This window comes from Corapipo altera, unplaced genomic scaffold, assembly GCF_003945725.1.
Source record: "Corapipo altera isolate COAL_440 unplaced genomic scaffold, ASM394572v1 52b, whole genome shotgun sequence".
Classification (NCBI taxonomy): domain Eukaryota; kingdom Metazoa; phylum Chordata; class Aves; order Passeriformes; family Pipridae; genus Corapipo; species Corapipo altera.
The window spans coordinates 1,111,984-1,127,833 of NW_020884922.1; the positions used below are offsets into that span (position 1 = coordinate 1,111,984).

Here is a 15,850-nt window from a genome sequence, read left to right on the forward strand (position 1 = left end):
CCATGCCCGGGCTCATGGTCCAGCGAGGTCGGCCCCCTCTGGCTGTGTGGGTCAGAAGTCCAAAGGAGCTCAGAATAGGTTCAGACAAATCAATGTAGAAAAAGCAACGACCTGTGGCTCCAAGTTAGTGCCCCGAGCCTTGGACCTCTTGTAAAGCATGCCTGTGTGTTTGCCCTCTTCTTGCACCCTTCTGCAAGTTTCTCATGACACAGTGCTGCCATTCTTGTATTTCTCTTATGGGATTTTATTTCAGAATAGTCTTGCTCTTTCTCTACAGAGCAATTAAGTATTAAATTAGAGAAATTCCAAAAAGTCACGATGACACCAGGGATGTTGGTTCCAGACAACACATTTGACAACATGAGCAGGGGAAGTTATTGTGGCAAAAGAGATAGATAAGGTTATTGAAGCTACTTCAAACTTGGGGGAAAAAACCAACAGATAGGGTATATTAAGGTGCTCTTGGAAGTGATACTCACTTTTCTTCTCTGATTTAGCAATACAGTTTAGTCTTCTGGCCTTACATGTTCACAGCCATATGTTGATTTTATTTGCATATTTAAGAAATACATAATTAAAAGTTTATTACATTAAGCTTATAAAAAATAAGCAACTAAAATTGGCATGGAAAAAATATTTACTACAGAGAAAAGACATGTAAGAAATTAATTGTGCAAAAGTCTCATTTGGTTTTATAGTGGCTAACACATGTTTTTTCCAAGAGTATATGTGGCTCATATAATGCTCATTCTAGCAACATATTATCATATAAATTAGTCACAAAAATATGACTCACACAGAAACACATGCTAAATTCCAGTTAGCATTTTCATTTGAATTTTTTATGTTTCCAGAAGAGCTGTTATGCAGATTTATGGAATCTGCTCCCTGAAAAGAAAGCTGGACACACACAGATGCTTCACAGTTTATCACTGATAGACTTAGCAGATGGTACCACGTTTATGTACTGAAACTGAAAAGGTACTGTGCATAAAAAATATGCCTGAGCTCCCTCTCCCTCTGGAGTTCAACTAGAAACAGGGAGAGGAACCAAAACATTGTGACCTAGGAAAAGCTGCAGTAGGGAAAGCTGCATTCAGCTGGTGGGAAATATGAACCAGAATCACATAATTCCTCAGAAACATTTGGCATTATGACTCTTTTGTTTTTGGTGAAGCTACATGCACAGAAAAACTTTACTGAGCAGAAGGCAAGATTATGCAGTGTTGGATGTTAGGTTTGTGTTTTGCAGTCATGAGATTGTGAAAAGGCAAGGGGACGAGAGTGATAAGAAAGTGAGCCAGCTAACCACATATAAGCATTTATCTTTTTAGTGCTTAGGATTTACTTGGATCTGAAGCAGTTAATGGATATTTCAGGCAGTTTCACATGGAATCCTTTTCAGAGTAGACCAAAATGTGTTATTCCATTCACCATCTTTGTCTAGAAACTGAGCCAGAGTTGCATGCCACAAAACATAGGTGTTTCCTATTTGGCCAAGGAAGGACATCCAGCAGCACAAATGTATTTTATGTATGTACACAGGACTTCAAATGGCACATAGCCAACACAGTGGCTTTTGAATCACACTCTCCTCTGCAGCTGATTTGGAGAACATGGCCTCGGTTTCCTCTGGCCAGCCCCAGCTGCTGAGACAGAATGGTTGAGGTTTCAATCTCCCCACCATGGGGAAGCCTCCCAGGCCCAAATGAGCTCTGGTGAGCACGGAATAAACAACCAGAATAAACCTTTCCCCCAGGCTTCCTTGAGCACTCTGCAGCTTCAGAGTATGGCCTCCTCTTTTGTTCTCTGGCCTTTCTCTTTCTGAAAAGTAGGTAGGAAGAGGTCGTTGCCAGTGGGGCAGCCAAAAGGTATTCTAGTTCAGTGAGACAGGCTGGTCTTCAGCAAACTCGGTATTAACCCTGGTCTCCAGAATATATGCCTGTAAGATACACATACAAGGTGTTGAGCCTGGAGATGAGACCACTCTGCATGTCCTGGTGTCCTCAGCAGACAGGAAAGGTTATATGGAATGAAGTTCTGTGCTCTCTCTGAGAGATCTGGTATCTCAGCCCAGGGGGATGCCTTCTGGCAGGGGGAACCCTGACCCGCAACACATCGCCCTGGTGTCTGCTACCTTCCTGTGTTCATGGGACCCTGAACACAGCCCCAACAGCCAAGCTCTGATCCACACTCCCGGGAACAGCCAACAAGGAGCCATGAGGTTGCTATCTGTTCCAAAAAAGCCTAGGACTGGTCTCAGCACTGGGATTGCTGGTGGCAGGGTAGTTATGGGAGAAGCATTTCTAAAGTAGGGGTCATTTACTTTAAATTGCATGAACCCAGTATGTGTGACTGTTAGGGGACAGGTGATGTACTAGCCCCTGTAAGGTGCCATTTCAAGTGTTGCAGGCCAATGGTTTGGTTTGGTGTCATTAATTCTTTCCAATTACAGCACTTCTTTGCTGTTCTAAGCAGTGGTTCTTGCACAGGTTTTTTATACTCACAAGATACACATTCTAGTGTGCTGAGAAGATGAATTTAATTCCAATTTCATGAGCACAGCAACCCATTGTTTCTCCTTCTCTAGTACCAACATGGGAAATACATGTGGTCAACTAGTCTGCCATTAGCATCCCTCTGAAATCTTCATATAAATTTCATTTTGTGTATAAATCTTTATCTCATTTTCACCAGTTACTGAAGCCCATCCCAGCTCTGTAAACAGAAAATTCAAAGCAGCTGTGGAATAAAATAGGATGCAGTGCAGGCATCTCCTAACCCGAGGGGCCTGTGTCAGGTCTGTGGCATTCACCCTGCACTTGCTGCCAGTGAGGAGGCTGCCCAGAGGGCTTCTGTGACCCAGATCAGCACAGACTTTTCCTTCTGTGTTACAAGAAACAGCACAATGTAGCAACCTCTTAATTTCCACAGAGATGATGGTCAGTCAGCTGGTCCAGTGTGTGTCTGATGAGCAGAAGCCTGCAGTACATTACTGTTGTTGTGCTGCTTAACAAGTGTGTGTGCAATTGCAACAGCAAGAGGCAGGATTAGAAAGTTTTGTGGGCTTCAGTTCCATAGAGGCTCAAGTAATTTTCTACCATGCAAAGGGGAAGACTGAAAGCTGGTAGAAGTAGGTGCAGTGCCTCTTCCCACATTCAGCCCTTCTTGTGCACCTATCCTTTCACGTGGTGGCTACTTGGGGCTGCCTTCCCAAAAGGTGTCTGTCAGCAGCCTGTGCTGGAGTACCACTAAGGGTGGATTAGGCTGAGGGATTTAAGGCCTTTTATGCAGGGCCAATTTCAAATGTGAACATTGGTCTCCTGAGGTAAAAATCAATATATTTATATACTGAGTGGCCAGCGACACATTTAAAGCAGTATTTGAAACCCTAGCCAGGTTTTTCAGGAGAGAAAATTGGTAATTGAGTGAGGAATCCCATTTAACAGTGCAGCAGTGTTGGTAGAAAACAATTACTAGGAACAAGTTTAAATAAGGTTACAGGTTGAAGAAAACAGGTTTCCATGACTCACGATTCACAGGCCAGCAGCACATGTCCAAAGCACTTGGAAAAGGACATGCTCTGAACTGCTGCCACTCTCAACCATATGTGGGTCAGTGTCTCGTGGCCAATTACTTGGTGTATGCTAGCTGATGACCTCTTTAATTCAAAGGCTGAAACAAACCTCACCCACCGAGAAACAGCCCATGCACATAGGAGCAGGGCTGATTAGAGCTAGGGTTTGGAGCTGGGAGAGCTGTAGGGGTTAATTGTGGGGTTAAATGTGTTTTATTCACCACACGTAATAGAATGGGAGCATTCAAAAATGAATCTCCCACTAGCTTCTCCCAGATAGGATTGTATTATCTGAAACAGGGCTTCCCTCAATTTGGATTTTGACAGGAGGATAGAAATAGGTTTGCAAATAGGTAGGCTTAATATAAAGGGTTTCTTATAAAGAGAGGTTGTGTCCCCACAGAAGTGTACTATATTCAGACTCTGTTCTGTATTGGCTCTTATACCATTCTCGGCCTATAGTATCTGAGCACTGAAAGCTACTGAACTATTTATTACCACTTATAATTAACAATGACATTTTACTTAAATCTGGAAAAGATCCAGTTCTTTATGTATGTGGCTTTACTTGTTTCAGTAGTTTGGGGCAGGTTTGCATAGCCCACAGCTTGGGCTGTAGAGCCTGTCTAATATTCCCCTGGGACTTAGCTCACTCCAGAAGCCTTTTGCTCCCCCAGTTTGGTGGTCAAAAGTATTGTCAAAGTCTGCAACGCCTCCAAGTCATCCAGGGTCTGTAAGATACTGTAAAAAAAGACGTAGCAAATTTACCAGATTTTAGCCAGCTCCACCCTGGTGGAAAAAACTCTTCCTGATCTGCAAGCAAGCCATCAGTGAGTCATGTGGCATCCTGAAAAACACAGCTCATGTGTGTCAGTTGTGGATATGGAGGAAGCACAGGGCTCAAAGGGATAAGAGGCTTTTGGAAGGTCATCAGCGCAAGTTGAGTCACAAAATTATGACTCACTCAGTGAGAGACACATGCAAATGGAGTCAACACGGGCAGTTTAATTTGAACGTACTAGTTTAGTGAAAGAATTGCTGTGCAGAACCTACTAAGTGAAAATACAAGTTGGGCACTATCAAAACACATAGTTCTCCTTATCGCTGTCGTGTAATCACATGGGAACCACAAAGCTCCGGAGGAAACTGCTTAGTCCCACCAGCCTTGTTACTAGCATGCTGCGGATCTGACTCCTGCTCCTGCACGCTTTTCTGCCTTCTGTCTTCCTTCCAGTCACTTTGCTCATCTCTGCTGCCCAAACTGGACCATTTCATGCTGGTGAAGGAGATGATGGATGTGAGCACTTTGCCCAACCAGTTAAAAAAAAAAGGTGGAGACAACAGCAGCCCTACCCAGAGCATAGTGAGCTCCAAGAACAAAAGCAGTGAAGTTGTGTGATCTTGCAGTAGGTTTATTGCTACAATAACAGGTTTTTTTGCTTTACACTGAAAAAAATATTTATAATAATGTTTAAAATGTCAGAAATCATTTCAGATGTCAATGAAAACTTTTACATGGGCAATTTTCTCTAGTCAGGCAAGAATAGCAAGACTCCAGACCATTCCAGTCACATGGAATACATAGATTTAATGTCAGATTAAGTGAAACAGAGTATTGAAATAATGGAGGTGATATATAGTATAATCACACAGTCAATGTCCAGGCTTGCTACTCACAGGGCAAGGAAGTTTTCCTGTAATTTCATGATTCTTCAGTCCCCAGCATGCTTGAGCTCTTTTTGCTGGGGTTTGCTTCCACTTTCTAAAGCTACTAAACCCCAGTTGATGATATTTAAACATTCTTACTGTGGATTAATCCAAAAATGGTTTATGTTTACTTTTTGTTACTGTCCCTGAGACATTCTGTGTCTGTAGCACCTTCTTTTTTTGGTCAGAGTCTAACCCGTGCCTTCATTATATCTTGTAAAACTCACCTCTGCAGATGTGCAGTATCCCATGCACAGTAACAAGGTGTCTGACTGAACTCAACCCTCTCTGTATCTCTATAGAGAGGTCTAAAAAAGAAAGTCAGCATATGTGACTTGCTCATTTAGGTAAAATGGAGGTTATATACACAAAATTATGTTACTTTAGCCATATTCAGGCACAAATAAACTGTTTATTTTCAAAACATAGTCTGCATTAAGTATGCTGTAATATTAAACATCTGGAATAGCAGATGTCATTCAGATAGGTCTAGACTGCAGTATATCTACCTAGATGGAGTGGCTTGTAGTGCAACACAAGTATCCACAATCACAGAACCATATAATCACAGAATGGTTTGGATTGGAAGGGAACTTTTAGTTTTTCTAGTCCAACTCCTCCTTATCATGAACAGAGACTGCCTCATCCAACCTGACCTTGAACAGTTCCAGGGATGGAGCATCCACAGTTTCTCTGGGCAAGCTGTTCCAGTGTCTCACCAGTCTCACTGTAAAAACTTTCTTCCTTATGTCCTGTCTAAATCTATCCTCTTTCAGTTTTAAACCATTGCCTCTTGTCCTGTCACTATAGGCCTTGGTAAAATAACTTTCCTCATCTTTCTTTTAAGCTCCTTTTATATATTGAAAGGCCATAGTAAGGTCTCCCCAGTGTCTTCTCTTCTCAAGACTGAAGAAGTCCAATTCTATCAGTATAAGGAGCGGTGTTGAATTACTCACAGAGCCCCTCCACGCTCTCATAGTTACTGCAACCAGAAAAGTGACTGTCCTATGCTTCTACCAAGCTGATATTTATATTTATAAAGAATGGAAATGCTTTAAGAGAAGAAGTCTATGGTTTATTTTCTGCACAGAATAACAAATCCCTTTTCTTTGCAGGGTTACTTGATAAGCTGTGTGTGGAACTGCTACCGATACATTAATGGCAGAAACAACTCAGATGTGTTGGTGTACATTACCACCAACGACACTGCGGTAAGGATGTTACATTGCAAACATCTGTCTAATGTTATGCATTTAATGGCTTTATTTTTTATTAATTTCTGACTCTTTCGTTAAGCACCTTCATTCCTTTAAGAGTCCTCGTCTATTGGTGATGTTTGGACTTGAGATTCAACAGACTGGCTTGAAATGGTTGCAAATCACATCTATTGTTAAAATACCAAGTTTATCTTATGCACATAATCTGTTAAAGAATCTGTGTTAATCATAAACTACAGTTTATCTTATGGCCCCAGGAATGACCCTCAGGTCTGATCTCTCCAGCTATGTGGTGATCTGGACAGTGGGGGGAATGATTAGGATTCAAGGATGCCATGGTTTGCACCTGCTGTGAAACTTGGATTTATCTGTAGAAACTGTGATTTAGGATGCTCAACAGCTGGTGTAGTGCTTTAAAAACTCACGGAGAGGAGCTAAAAGGCAACAAAAGTTCAGTGATTTATTTCCCAGCACATGATGGGGTTTGTTTGGTGAGGAGACAGAACGAAACAAAGATTGACGGGAGAGAAATTAATAAACAGATTTTAATCTCAAAGAATGGAAGGTATCAGTTCACTTTACAGTAGTTTAGTGCTGACATTCCTATGTGCAGGACATGACTGGTAAGCAACGTCTTGCTTTTTGCAGAAGGCACTGAGGGAATACAGGAAGAAGAGTCTCTAGAAAAGAGCCAGTTCTGTTTGCAGTGGTATCACCATAGAGCCACTCAGTTCCACCCAAGCTACACTCTGCCGGCACTGTGCCAGATCAGTCCCCAGGGTGACTCCACTGGCTCATGGAAAAAGGGTCTTTACATCACTTACATAACAGAATGAGAGCAGCATGAACTTGATCCTTTGGATCATCTGGGTAAAATCTCAGGATTGCCTTCCTCAGGTTTTTCTGTTTGTGGGTGGTCTCCACAAACTAATATTAGACCATCAACTGTAAACCATTGGAATGAGTGATTCCTGTGCAGCTGCAAGGACTTAGAAAACTATCACTGCTTTTACATGAAAGTTGTAACTCCTGCATAGTTATTTGTCTTCAATACCTGAAGCTTTAAGAAAAACGTAAGAAGTTTTACAGACCATGATCAGAGCTGGCAACCAGGACATTTAAGTATAAAAATACGATTTATTGAAAGCTAAGATGTATTATTACTTTCTTTACTGGAACCTACTTTGAGTAAAATGAGGAGTTTTATGTGCAATAATTTTGATAGCTCTTTATTTCAGCCTGTGAGTAGTTGTAACTCAGCTTCAAACATTGTTCACTCTACAACCCACGGAACTGGCAGGCTCCATAGTGGGAGAGTGTCTGCTGGATTATCTGGGAAACTACACTTACTTTTTTAAAAGTTACATTAAAACCATCTGCTTCACTGCTGCCTTTATAAAGCAAAAGACTGGTTTTTAGACATGCCTAGTTACCAAGACTCTTCTCATTACTTTTATATTTAGTAATTACCAAAGTGCTCTGAGCTGCCTCCTCATCTTTAAAGCACTTGTGAGTGTTTCTGTGAGGAAAGGAAGCCCTTTTATCCTTTTCACAGATGACATATTGTTGCACTGAGTGTTTAATTTAATTTTGCTTATCTGGATCTTACAAGACAGCTACATGGAAGCAGGTTCTGAGAAAGGCTGTGCATTCCTATTTAGTGCCTTGACCATTGGACTCCTCTTCCTTCCCCAGTATTTACATCTCCTTAATTTGAAAAAGGTCAGAATCCGTTGCTTTCAGGTATGATGCATCTTTCTCAGTTCAATCAGATGATATTAGATCAGGTCCTGTAGAAAGAGCTGTTTGGGAATTTATCAGCTAACCAAGAATATCACCCAAAAACTCTCGTTTGTGAGTACAGAAAGACTCAGGAGCAATGCTGCTGGAAGAGTTTCCCAGGTCCAGCCAGGGAGGCGGGAGGAGAGTCATTAACAGTCTGGGTTTTGAATTATTTATTGGGGGTGGAGACAAGCTTTATTCAAATGCGTCTGACTGCTTCTTTCTAGTCAGAATGAGCTCCTTCATCCCTAGGTGACACAGTCTGTGTCCATCTCTTGCACATCCTTCCCTGACAAGCTCCATGGACACACACCAGCACAGTGCACTTAGTGACGTGATGGAGGAGCTGATGTGCTCCTGAGCAGCCTCTTTCTTTCTTCTGCGCTTTGCTGAGCTTCAGCAAGGAACAACAGTATGTAGGGATAATCCTCATCCTACTCCACTGTGAGTCAGAAGATTTTCTTCCCTTCCTTCACCCCCCAAAATCGCAGATTCAACAAGATTAATTTTTTTGTCTACATTGAGAAACAGCAACAAAAACGTCTCTTCATGTGACTGTAAAAAAGTAAGCTCAATACAACTGGATAAAAAATGGTTTCAAAATGAAGAGTGGAAGAATAGGACTTTGAAAGTTGACTGCCAAGAACCTTTGAGAGTTTAGGACTCATGAGGAAACCTTATGAAAATTTGAAATGCTGTGATAGGTCACTGCTGTCTGTTTAAATGTATAATATTCCACCAACACTGGAGTCTACTTCTGTATTAAAATGATGGGGTTTTAATTTTTATGAATTCTGGGAAACTTCTTTCAGCAGGGCTTCTTCATGCCAACATGCCTTTAAATCATAAACTACAGGTTTCTTTAAAAATGTGAGTCAATCTCTGCCCTCTTCTTTGAAATAAGTATGTTATTTCTAGAATCAAACCTGCTAACTGAATTCCAACAGGTCATATCTGCAGGGTATGCTCTCATCTTCAGGGATATTTTTTATATATATTTATCAGCAGCATTAGCTAAAAGAATCTGTAAAAATGCAAGTGAAAATCTAAGCTTAAATATGAGACTGGGCATAATTGCTACAACCTAAAGTAAAAGTTTTAAATGTCATAGAATCACAGAATGGTTTGGATTGGAAGGGGCTTCAAGATCATTTAGTTCCAACCCCCCTCCACCATGGGCAGGGACACCTTCTAGTAGACCAGGTTGCTCCAAGCCTCATTCAACCTGGCCTTTAACACTTGTAGGGATGGAGTGTCGACAGGTTCTCTAGGCAGCCTGTGCCAGTGCCTCACCACCCTCACAGTAAAGAATTTCTTTCTGATGTCTGTAATCTAAACCTGCCCTCCTTCAGTTTAAAGCCATTCCCCTTTGTCCTGTCACTAGATGCTCTTGCGAAAAGTCCCTCTCCAGCTTTCTTGTAGACCCTATTTAGCTACTGGACGGTGCTATAAGGTCTCCCTGGAGCCTTTGCTTCTCCAAATTGACACAGCAGAGGTGTTCCAGCCCTCCAGTCATCTTTGTGGCCCTCCTCTAGACTTGCTTCAACAGGTCCATGTCCTTCATATGTTGGAAGCCCCAGTGCTGGATGCTTCTTTGTTTATAGAAGGAATTTGTCTTAAAATTCATCATTCCATATATACATATATATGTATATATATACGCACATAATAGTCTGAATTGCTTCGTGCTATGTGTTTGCTTTGGTGTTCCCAGCACAAAAATTTCCAATTAGTTCTCCCCAGTCAAACTGGTTCTTATAAATATAATGCTCATAGATCTGAACTGTAACTAACCTGTTATTGGGTATGAGATAATCTGATTTTTGTCACTCAGTGTAAGTGGTTTAAGCCATCCTTTTTGCAAGTGTACCATCTGGAACTTACAGACATCCTTCCATTGCGGACTGTGAACAGGATTTTCCTGCTGCCCCTATTAGGTGAGAAGTCCTCCTTCTGTGACCTTTGTTCAAAGTTTGACACCACATGAATGTACGTGGCTTGGCTCCATGGACAGATTGTTATGGCATAGGGGAACCAGCTGAGGCTGGGCAGGGGAATGGCCTGACCCCAGATGGTGGGAAGACATGATCCACATATGCTCCAGGACCTGCAGATCCAGCTGCATACCTTAGTCACAGCAGAGTCTCTGCTCTGTTTTCCCAGTACTTCTCTCTCCCAGTTTATGGAGGTATATGTAGGAGATTTTGGCATGGCAGTAATGTGGCTCCCCTGCAGTGAACCACAGTAACCTGAGGATTGTTTTTTCCGCTTTCCCAACCTTGGTTTGCTTTTTCTTGCTAGCTACTCAAATACACCATGGATGAAGATTAATTTTCCACACCAATTTAAACTGTCACAGCAGTGCCATGGAAATGTTCATCCAATTTGGAAAAATTGCCAGTGTACAGGTGCAAAAGATAACCCAAAGTAAGACATTTGTTCTCCAGAGCAGTAGCCATTCTGTTGTGCTCTTAGCCAGGGGATTTCATTCTGTTTATTTTTAACTCTCACTGAAGCCAGTCAGTGGAAGTTTCATCTCCAGTCATGCTGCCAGTGGGGATAAAATGTAAAGCCGTAAATCTTTCTTCAAAGTGGGATTTAGATCTTTATGTGCTTTATAAAATCGTTTCAATAGATCTTACCTAGCATACATTTATCCACAATGGTTAATAAGTTGCTTTTTTAAAAAACGCAGATATATTCCCTCTGTGGACATGACCTCAACTAAGTAGCCTATAATTAAACAGTCAACACTTTTGTTTGCTTTCGCTTTCTCAAAGCAATTGGAGACTTATTTGAGAAGTGCAGAGTTAGATCTTTCATTTCTGATGGATAATTCCTTTGAGCAGAGGAAGAATATTCTTTGGTAAGGTTGGAAGAGCCATTCTTTGTGTTAGTCTACATGTGTGGAAGGTAATTTATTTGGCTATTGATGGAGGGAAGGACCCTTAGACTCATGCCAGTTAAACAGACAGAAGCATGAGATGGAGCCCAGAGACCAACAAACCATGCACAGGAGGTCTTATTTTTCATAGGTGCTTTGGGACATGTGATTTTGAACTACAGAGCCAGTTTGGGGATGGTACACGTCAGAGTAGAAGACAACTTGGAGGAAAATCCTACTTTAAAGATATTTTCCACAAAAATCCTACAGACTTGTCAGTGTTCACCAGGCAGCAGGTTTTGTGTGGCAGTTTGTATGCATAACATTGTTACTGGGCCACTAGATCACAAATATCTTTTTTCAGTGAATAGTAATCATGAAGATACTTTAAAATCAGCCACCACCACAAATGAATAGCCCTCCTGGCTCACCCTCCAAGTCCTTCTCAGGGCCTCCAGGTGAGTCCAGGCAGAGGACCCCTGACCTTCCCTAGTAGAAAACTGTCTCATAAAGCCCACAAGAGGAAAAGCATGTAAAATAGGAGACAGAGAAGAGGAAGAAGAATCGGGGCAAGAAAAAAAAGGGATGCAAGTGGAACTATGCAGTGCTTTAAATAAAGGGAGTGATTAGTTAGTAACCACATGCAATAGTCTACATGAGACCCAGGACTGTGGTTTAAATACTGGATCTGTTTTTCTGGAGAATTGCACTTGTAAACATTCCTGGAGTAATGACTTCAGTTAGTGAATCTTCAGAGGGCTCAAGCTCCATGTAGAGGCCACCATTCACATCTTGATAGTGTGCATGTGCAATATGTGCACTTCTTCCTCATTTGTTTGATTACAAATTGCAAAAAAGTATCATGGCAGTCTGTGTCTGCCAACAAACAGCTATTCAGCTATTCAGCTAGCATTTCATATTCTACTTGCAGAGAAGTTACATCCCTAGTCAGCTGACCTTTAATCTTAGCAACGAGATTGTTCCTTCTTATTTCTTCCTTTTTTTTTTTTTAACTTTCCATGTTATCATCTATACTCGGCTCTTTCTTCCACTGTTTCTTTGTCTATGGAAGATTTTTTTTTTTTTTTTAAGTTCAACCTACCCTGTGGTCTGAATTGCTTCATGCTGCCTGTTTGCTCTATTCCTTATTGCTATTGGCTAATTACATTTCTTGCTGTAGGTCTCACCTATTATTAGGTAGCTGCTAGTCAGAAGCCAGCTGTACTGTTTGGAAGAGACTATTAACAGGGTCAATTTCAGTCAAATATCTTCTGAAGTTTAAAAATAAGATTTCCAAGGCATTTTCACATGTCATTACAGTAATTAAATTTACTTGCGAGTTAAATCACAAAATCAAAATATACATGGTTATCCATTTTCCCCACTACATTTTTATTTTAAATACAAGAATTGTATTTGTTTGCAGCCCACATACTGGAACTTTTCTAATACATGACAATTCATGAGATATTTGCAATAGAAGTAGGCAAATCTGTTATCAGTGTTCATAATTAGATTAAAAAGAAGACATGAAATGGGGGTATGTAATTTAAATCTTCCAGATCTTTTTGGATTCACTAATTGTGTGTGTTGCAATGTAGGAGAAAACAGTGGTTATAAATTAGCAGTGTTTCTTTCTTTAGTGCTTTTTTTCCTAACAGGGTTGATCCATTACCGTCTGACAGCTGATGTTTTTCGGGCAGCAAAACATAAGTCAAAGTCTTCAGTGTAATTCCAAGGATACATATCAGTGCGGTAAAAGTCAATGACAACTTAAATCCCAGTTGCCAAGAATATATGGGTGTTAAGCTGAGCTGTGTGTGAATTTTCCAGGTCAAGCTCAAGTCATAGTTACACTGTGCAACAACAGATGGGGGAGGTGAGAATTCGCTCAGGCAGGTGTTGCTCCAACAGTGAAAGGCAGCAGGGTGTGAGAGGCAGAGTCCCAGCAGCAGTTAGCTGTCGTGGCTTTATAGCCGCAGAGTTGGCGTGCACTGGAAGCCCTGCCCTGCTACAGAGCTGCTCCCCTAGGGGTGGTCCTCCTGCAGCTCCGGCACTACCTCATCTGCTGTCTCCTCATCGCATCCTGTTGCACAGCACAGCCCTGGCCTTTGCCAAGCAGAGGAGCAATTCCTCACACATCCGAGTCCCTCCCACCCCAAGCCTCTCTGCTGAAGCTTTCCCAGCCCCAAAACCGTGCAGATGCCAAAGGACCATCAGCCATCAGCTGGGCAGGCAGGAGCAGCAGCAGGTGGTGGCTCAGCGGGTGGCTGTGTTGTCTCAGAGGAGCACCCTGCTGCCCCCGTTTGGCTGAGGGTGTGACAATAATTGAGAGGTCCATCTTTCTGTAGTTATTAATGGCTCTTGGTGACCTGTGGACTTTCAGTCTGATTTCAATTCACTTTAATGGCTCCCTTAGAGCAGTTATGCTCTTCCCAAGAATCCCTCGGGACTCTTTATGGACACAAGACTGTCCACTGCGGTCTGTTCCAAACTGCACAGCACTTGTGGTTTTGGTCCTCTGTCTTAAATAGCAGTGGAGAAAGCAAGGTCTGCTTTAAATTAACTCTATGGTAGACACTCGGCTTTAGAAAGAACAAGGTTGAGTGGGTATTCATCTACCAAATTTAGGAGATAGGCAAAAGTTTGTGGGAGTTTCTGGATGATAGGTGCTTTACAGATGTCATCTACTCACATTAATAGCTTTTTTAATAAATACAGACAGAAGCCTTTCCAGCAATGTCTGTAATGCAAGCATGGCTGTGATAACCACACTTTTAGGAGATGACAAGTCCTGTTAAACAATTTGGCTGTTTCATGTGACCTATTCCCAGGTTTCTGTCTTGAGTGGGATATGCAGTGTAATCGTAAGAGGAGATAAACTTAGAAAGAGATGCAGTTTAGTAATTAAAAAGTCCATCAAAAGAGGAGTGCTCTGTCACAGTTTCTGCACTCAAGACACCACACCAACCATTTGTTACACAGAATAAAAGTATACTTCAATGTGTTCAGTACTGTTTACCTGCAGACAAGTATATCCTAGAAAGCATGTGCTCATCCAGAAAATGCTTATTTTTAAAAAAATGAAGGAACAATTGAAAAATTAAATATATTTTGCCTATACAAAATCATGAGGTGCAACTAGAGATGCAGCAGTACAAGGCTGACCAAGATGTAGGAAATACTTCTGTGACCTGAGGTGGACTGTCCCTCCATGCCTTTGAGTGGAGAGAGTAATTACATCATTATTCTGGATGACTTTTATGAGGTTGTATATGATGGAAAAAGACAATAGCTTCCTGAATCCAATTTTCTTCCCATGAAAGGGTAATCACAACCTGTTCCTAAATGTGGCTGTGTCCTAGTTATATATAGATTTATTCTTCTATCTGGAGTGCTGAAAACATTGTGCTGCTTCATTACAGAAATTCATAAACTCATATAAAGTTTCTTAAATAGTGTCTTGGAGAGCTGGTGGCTTGGAATAAACAAGCAGTTTTGTCAAATAAAAACAAGCCAGCTCTAACTGCACAGATGATTTTGCAGCATTGAGCCCTACTTCTTTGCTGAATGGAGTTATAAATTATCTCTGAGCTATTCTGCTTACAGTTACTCTGTCTGTAATCGTTCTAGTGTGGTTTCTAAAGGAAATGCATACATATAAACATGAAAATACTTCCTGTACATGTTGAGAGGAAGATTTCTTGGGATTTATTTGACAGACAACATATAATGAAATCCTTAAATAGTAATTAACTAGCACACTTTGGACAGATCTTTCAAGCAAAAACATTCAAGTGAAACCAGAACAGCATCTGTGCCTAACGCAAAGTCAAACATTTTTCATTTCAAATTAAATATGTTTTGGGCTCAGATATGAAGCTTTGGCTTTGGGCCTATACCCAGGGCTTTTTTTTTATCTGGGACAAGGGAAGGAGGAAAAGAAAAAAAGATGGGAACTTTATTTTTTAAAACATTGCTCTCTGACTTCATCAGAAACAGTTGCTTTGACTGGACTCATTTGAGCAGAGCATCCGTTTACATTGTAAACAGCCACCTCTGAAGCAGATATTTATAAGCAGTTATTTATAAGAATTGCTTCTAAAGGGCAGTTGATCTCATCTGGAAGAGTGTCTAACCCAGGTCAGGTGGGTGAAAGTGCCTGTTGCTCCCCTGAGCGTGAAGGAAGATTCATGCAAATGTAGGTCAGCTCCTTCCCCAGCATCCTTCTGACTGAAATGCTTCTCCACATACCTGATCTTGGAGCTCTCTCTTCAGCCTGGACTGGAAACTGTCAAGTGAGTTTCTTGGTAGGAAGAAAGTAACTGTGGACTGCACTGCAGGGGAGCAAGGATCCTTAGTGGGATGAAGGAGGGCAGAACAAGAGAGAAGTCTTTAAAGTCGCGAGTGGCAGAGGATGTAAAGGAGGAACAACTGCTCACTGACTCAACAAAAGAACTAGGGGATATTCAATGAAATATCTAGTGGCAGGTTTCATAGCAAACCAAGGAAGGTATTTCTTCATTTAACATCTAGATGAGCTGTAGAACTGCTTGCCACAGGACATTGTGGTGCTAGAAGTCAGCATGGGTTCAAATACAGGCTAGAAGAATCAGTGGAAGAAAAATTCCTGTAATTAACAGTAATTCAGCAAGTCCTTGACGTTCAAATTTCCAGCAGTGT

The 15,850-nt window shown here is 41.4% G+C and overlaps 1 protein-coding gene across 1 annotated transcript in view; it reads left to right on the top strand.

The window, feature by feature from the left end:
* Positions 1 to 15,850, top strand: part of LAPTM4B (lysosomal protein transmembrane 4 beta) — a 52,514-nt gene that overhangs the window by 26,837 nt on the left and 9,827 nt on the right. The window contains exon 7 of the mRNA XM_027656972.1: positions 6,400 to 6,495. Within this exon, the coding sequence (XP_027512773.1) occupies positions 6,400 to 6,495 (96 nt within the window). The remainder of the gene's footprint in view (positions 1 to 6,399; positions 6,496 to 15,850) is intronic.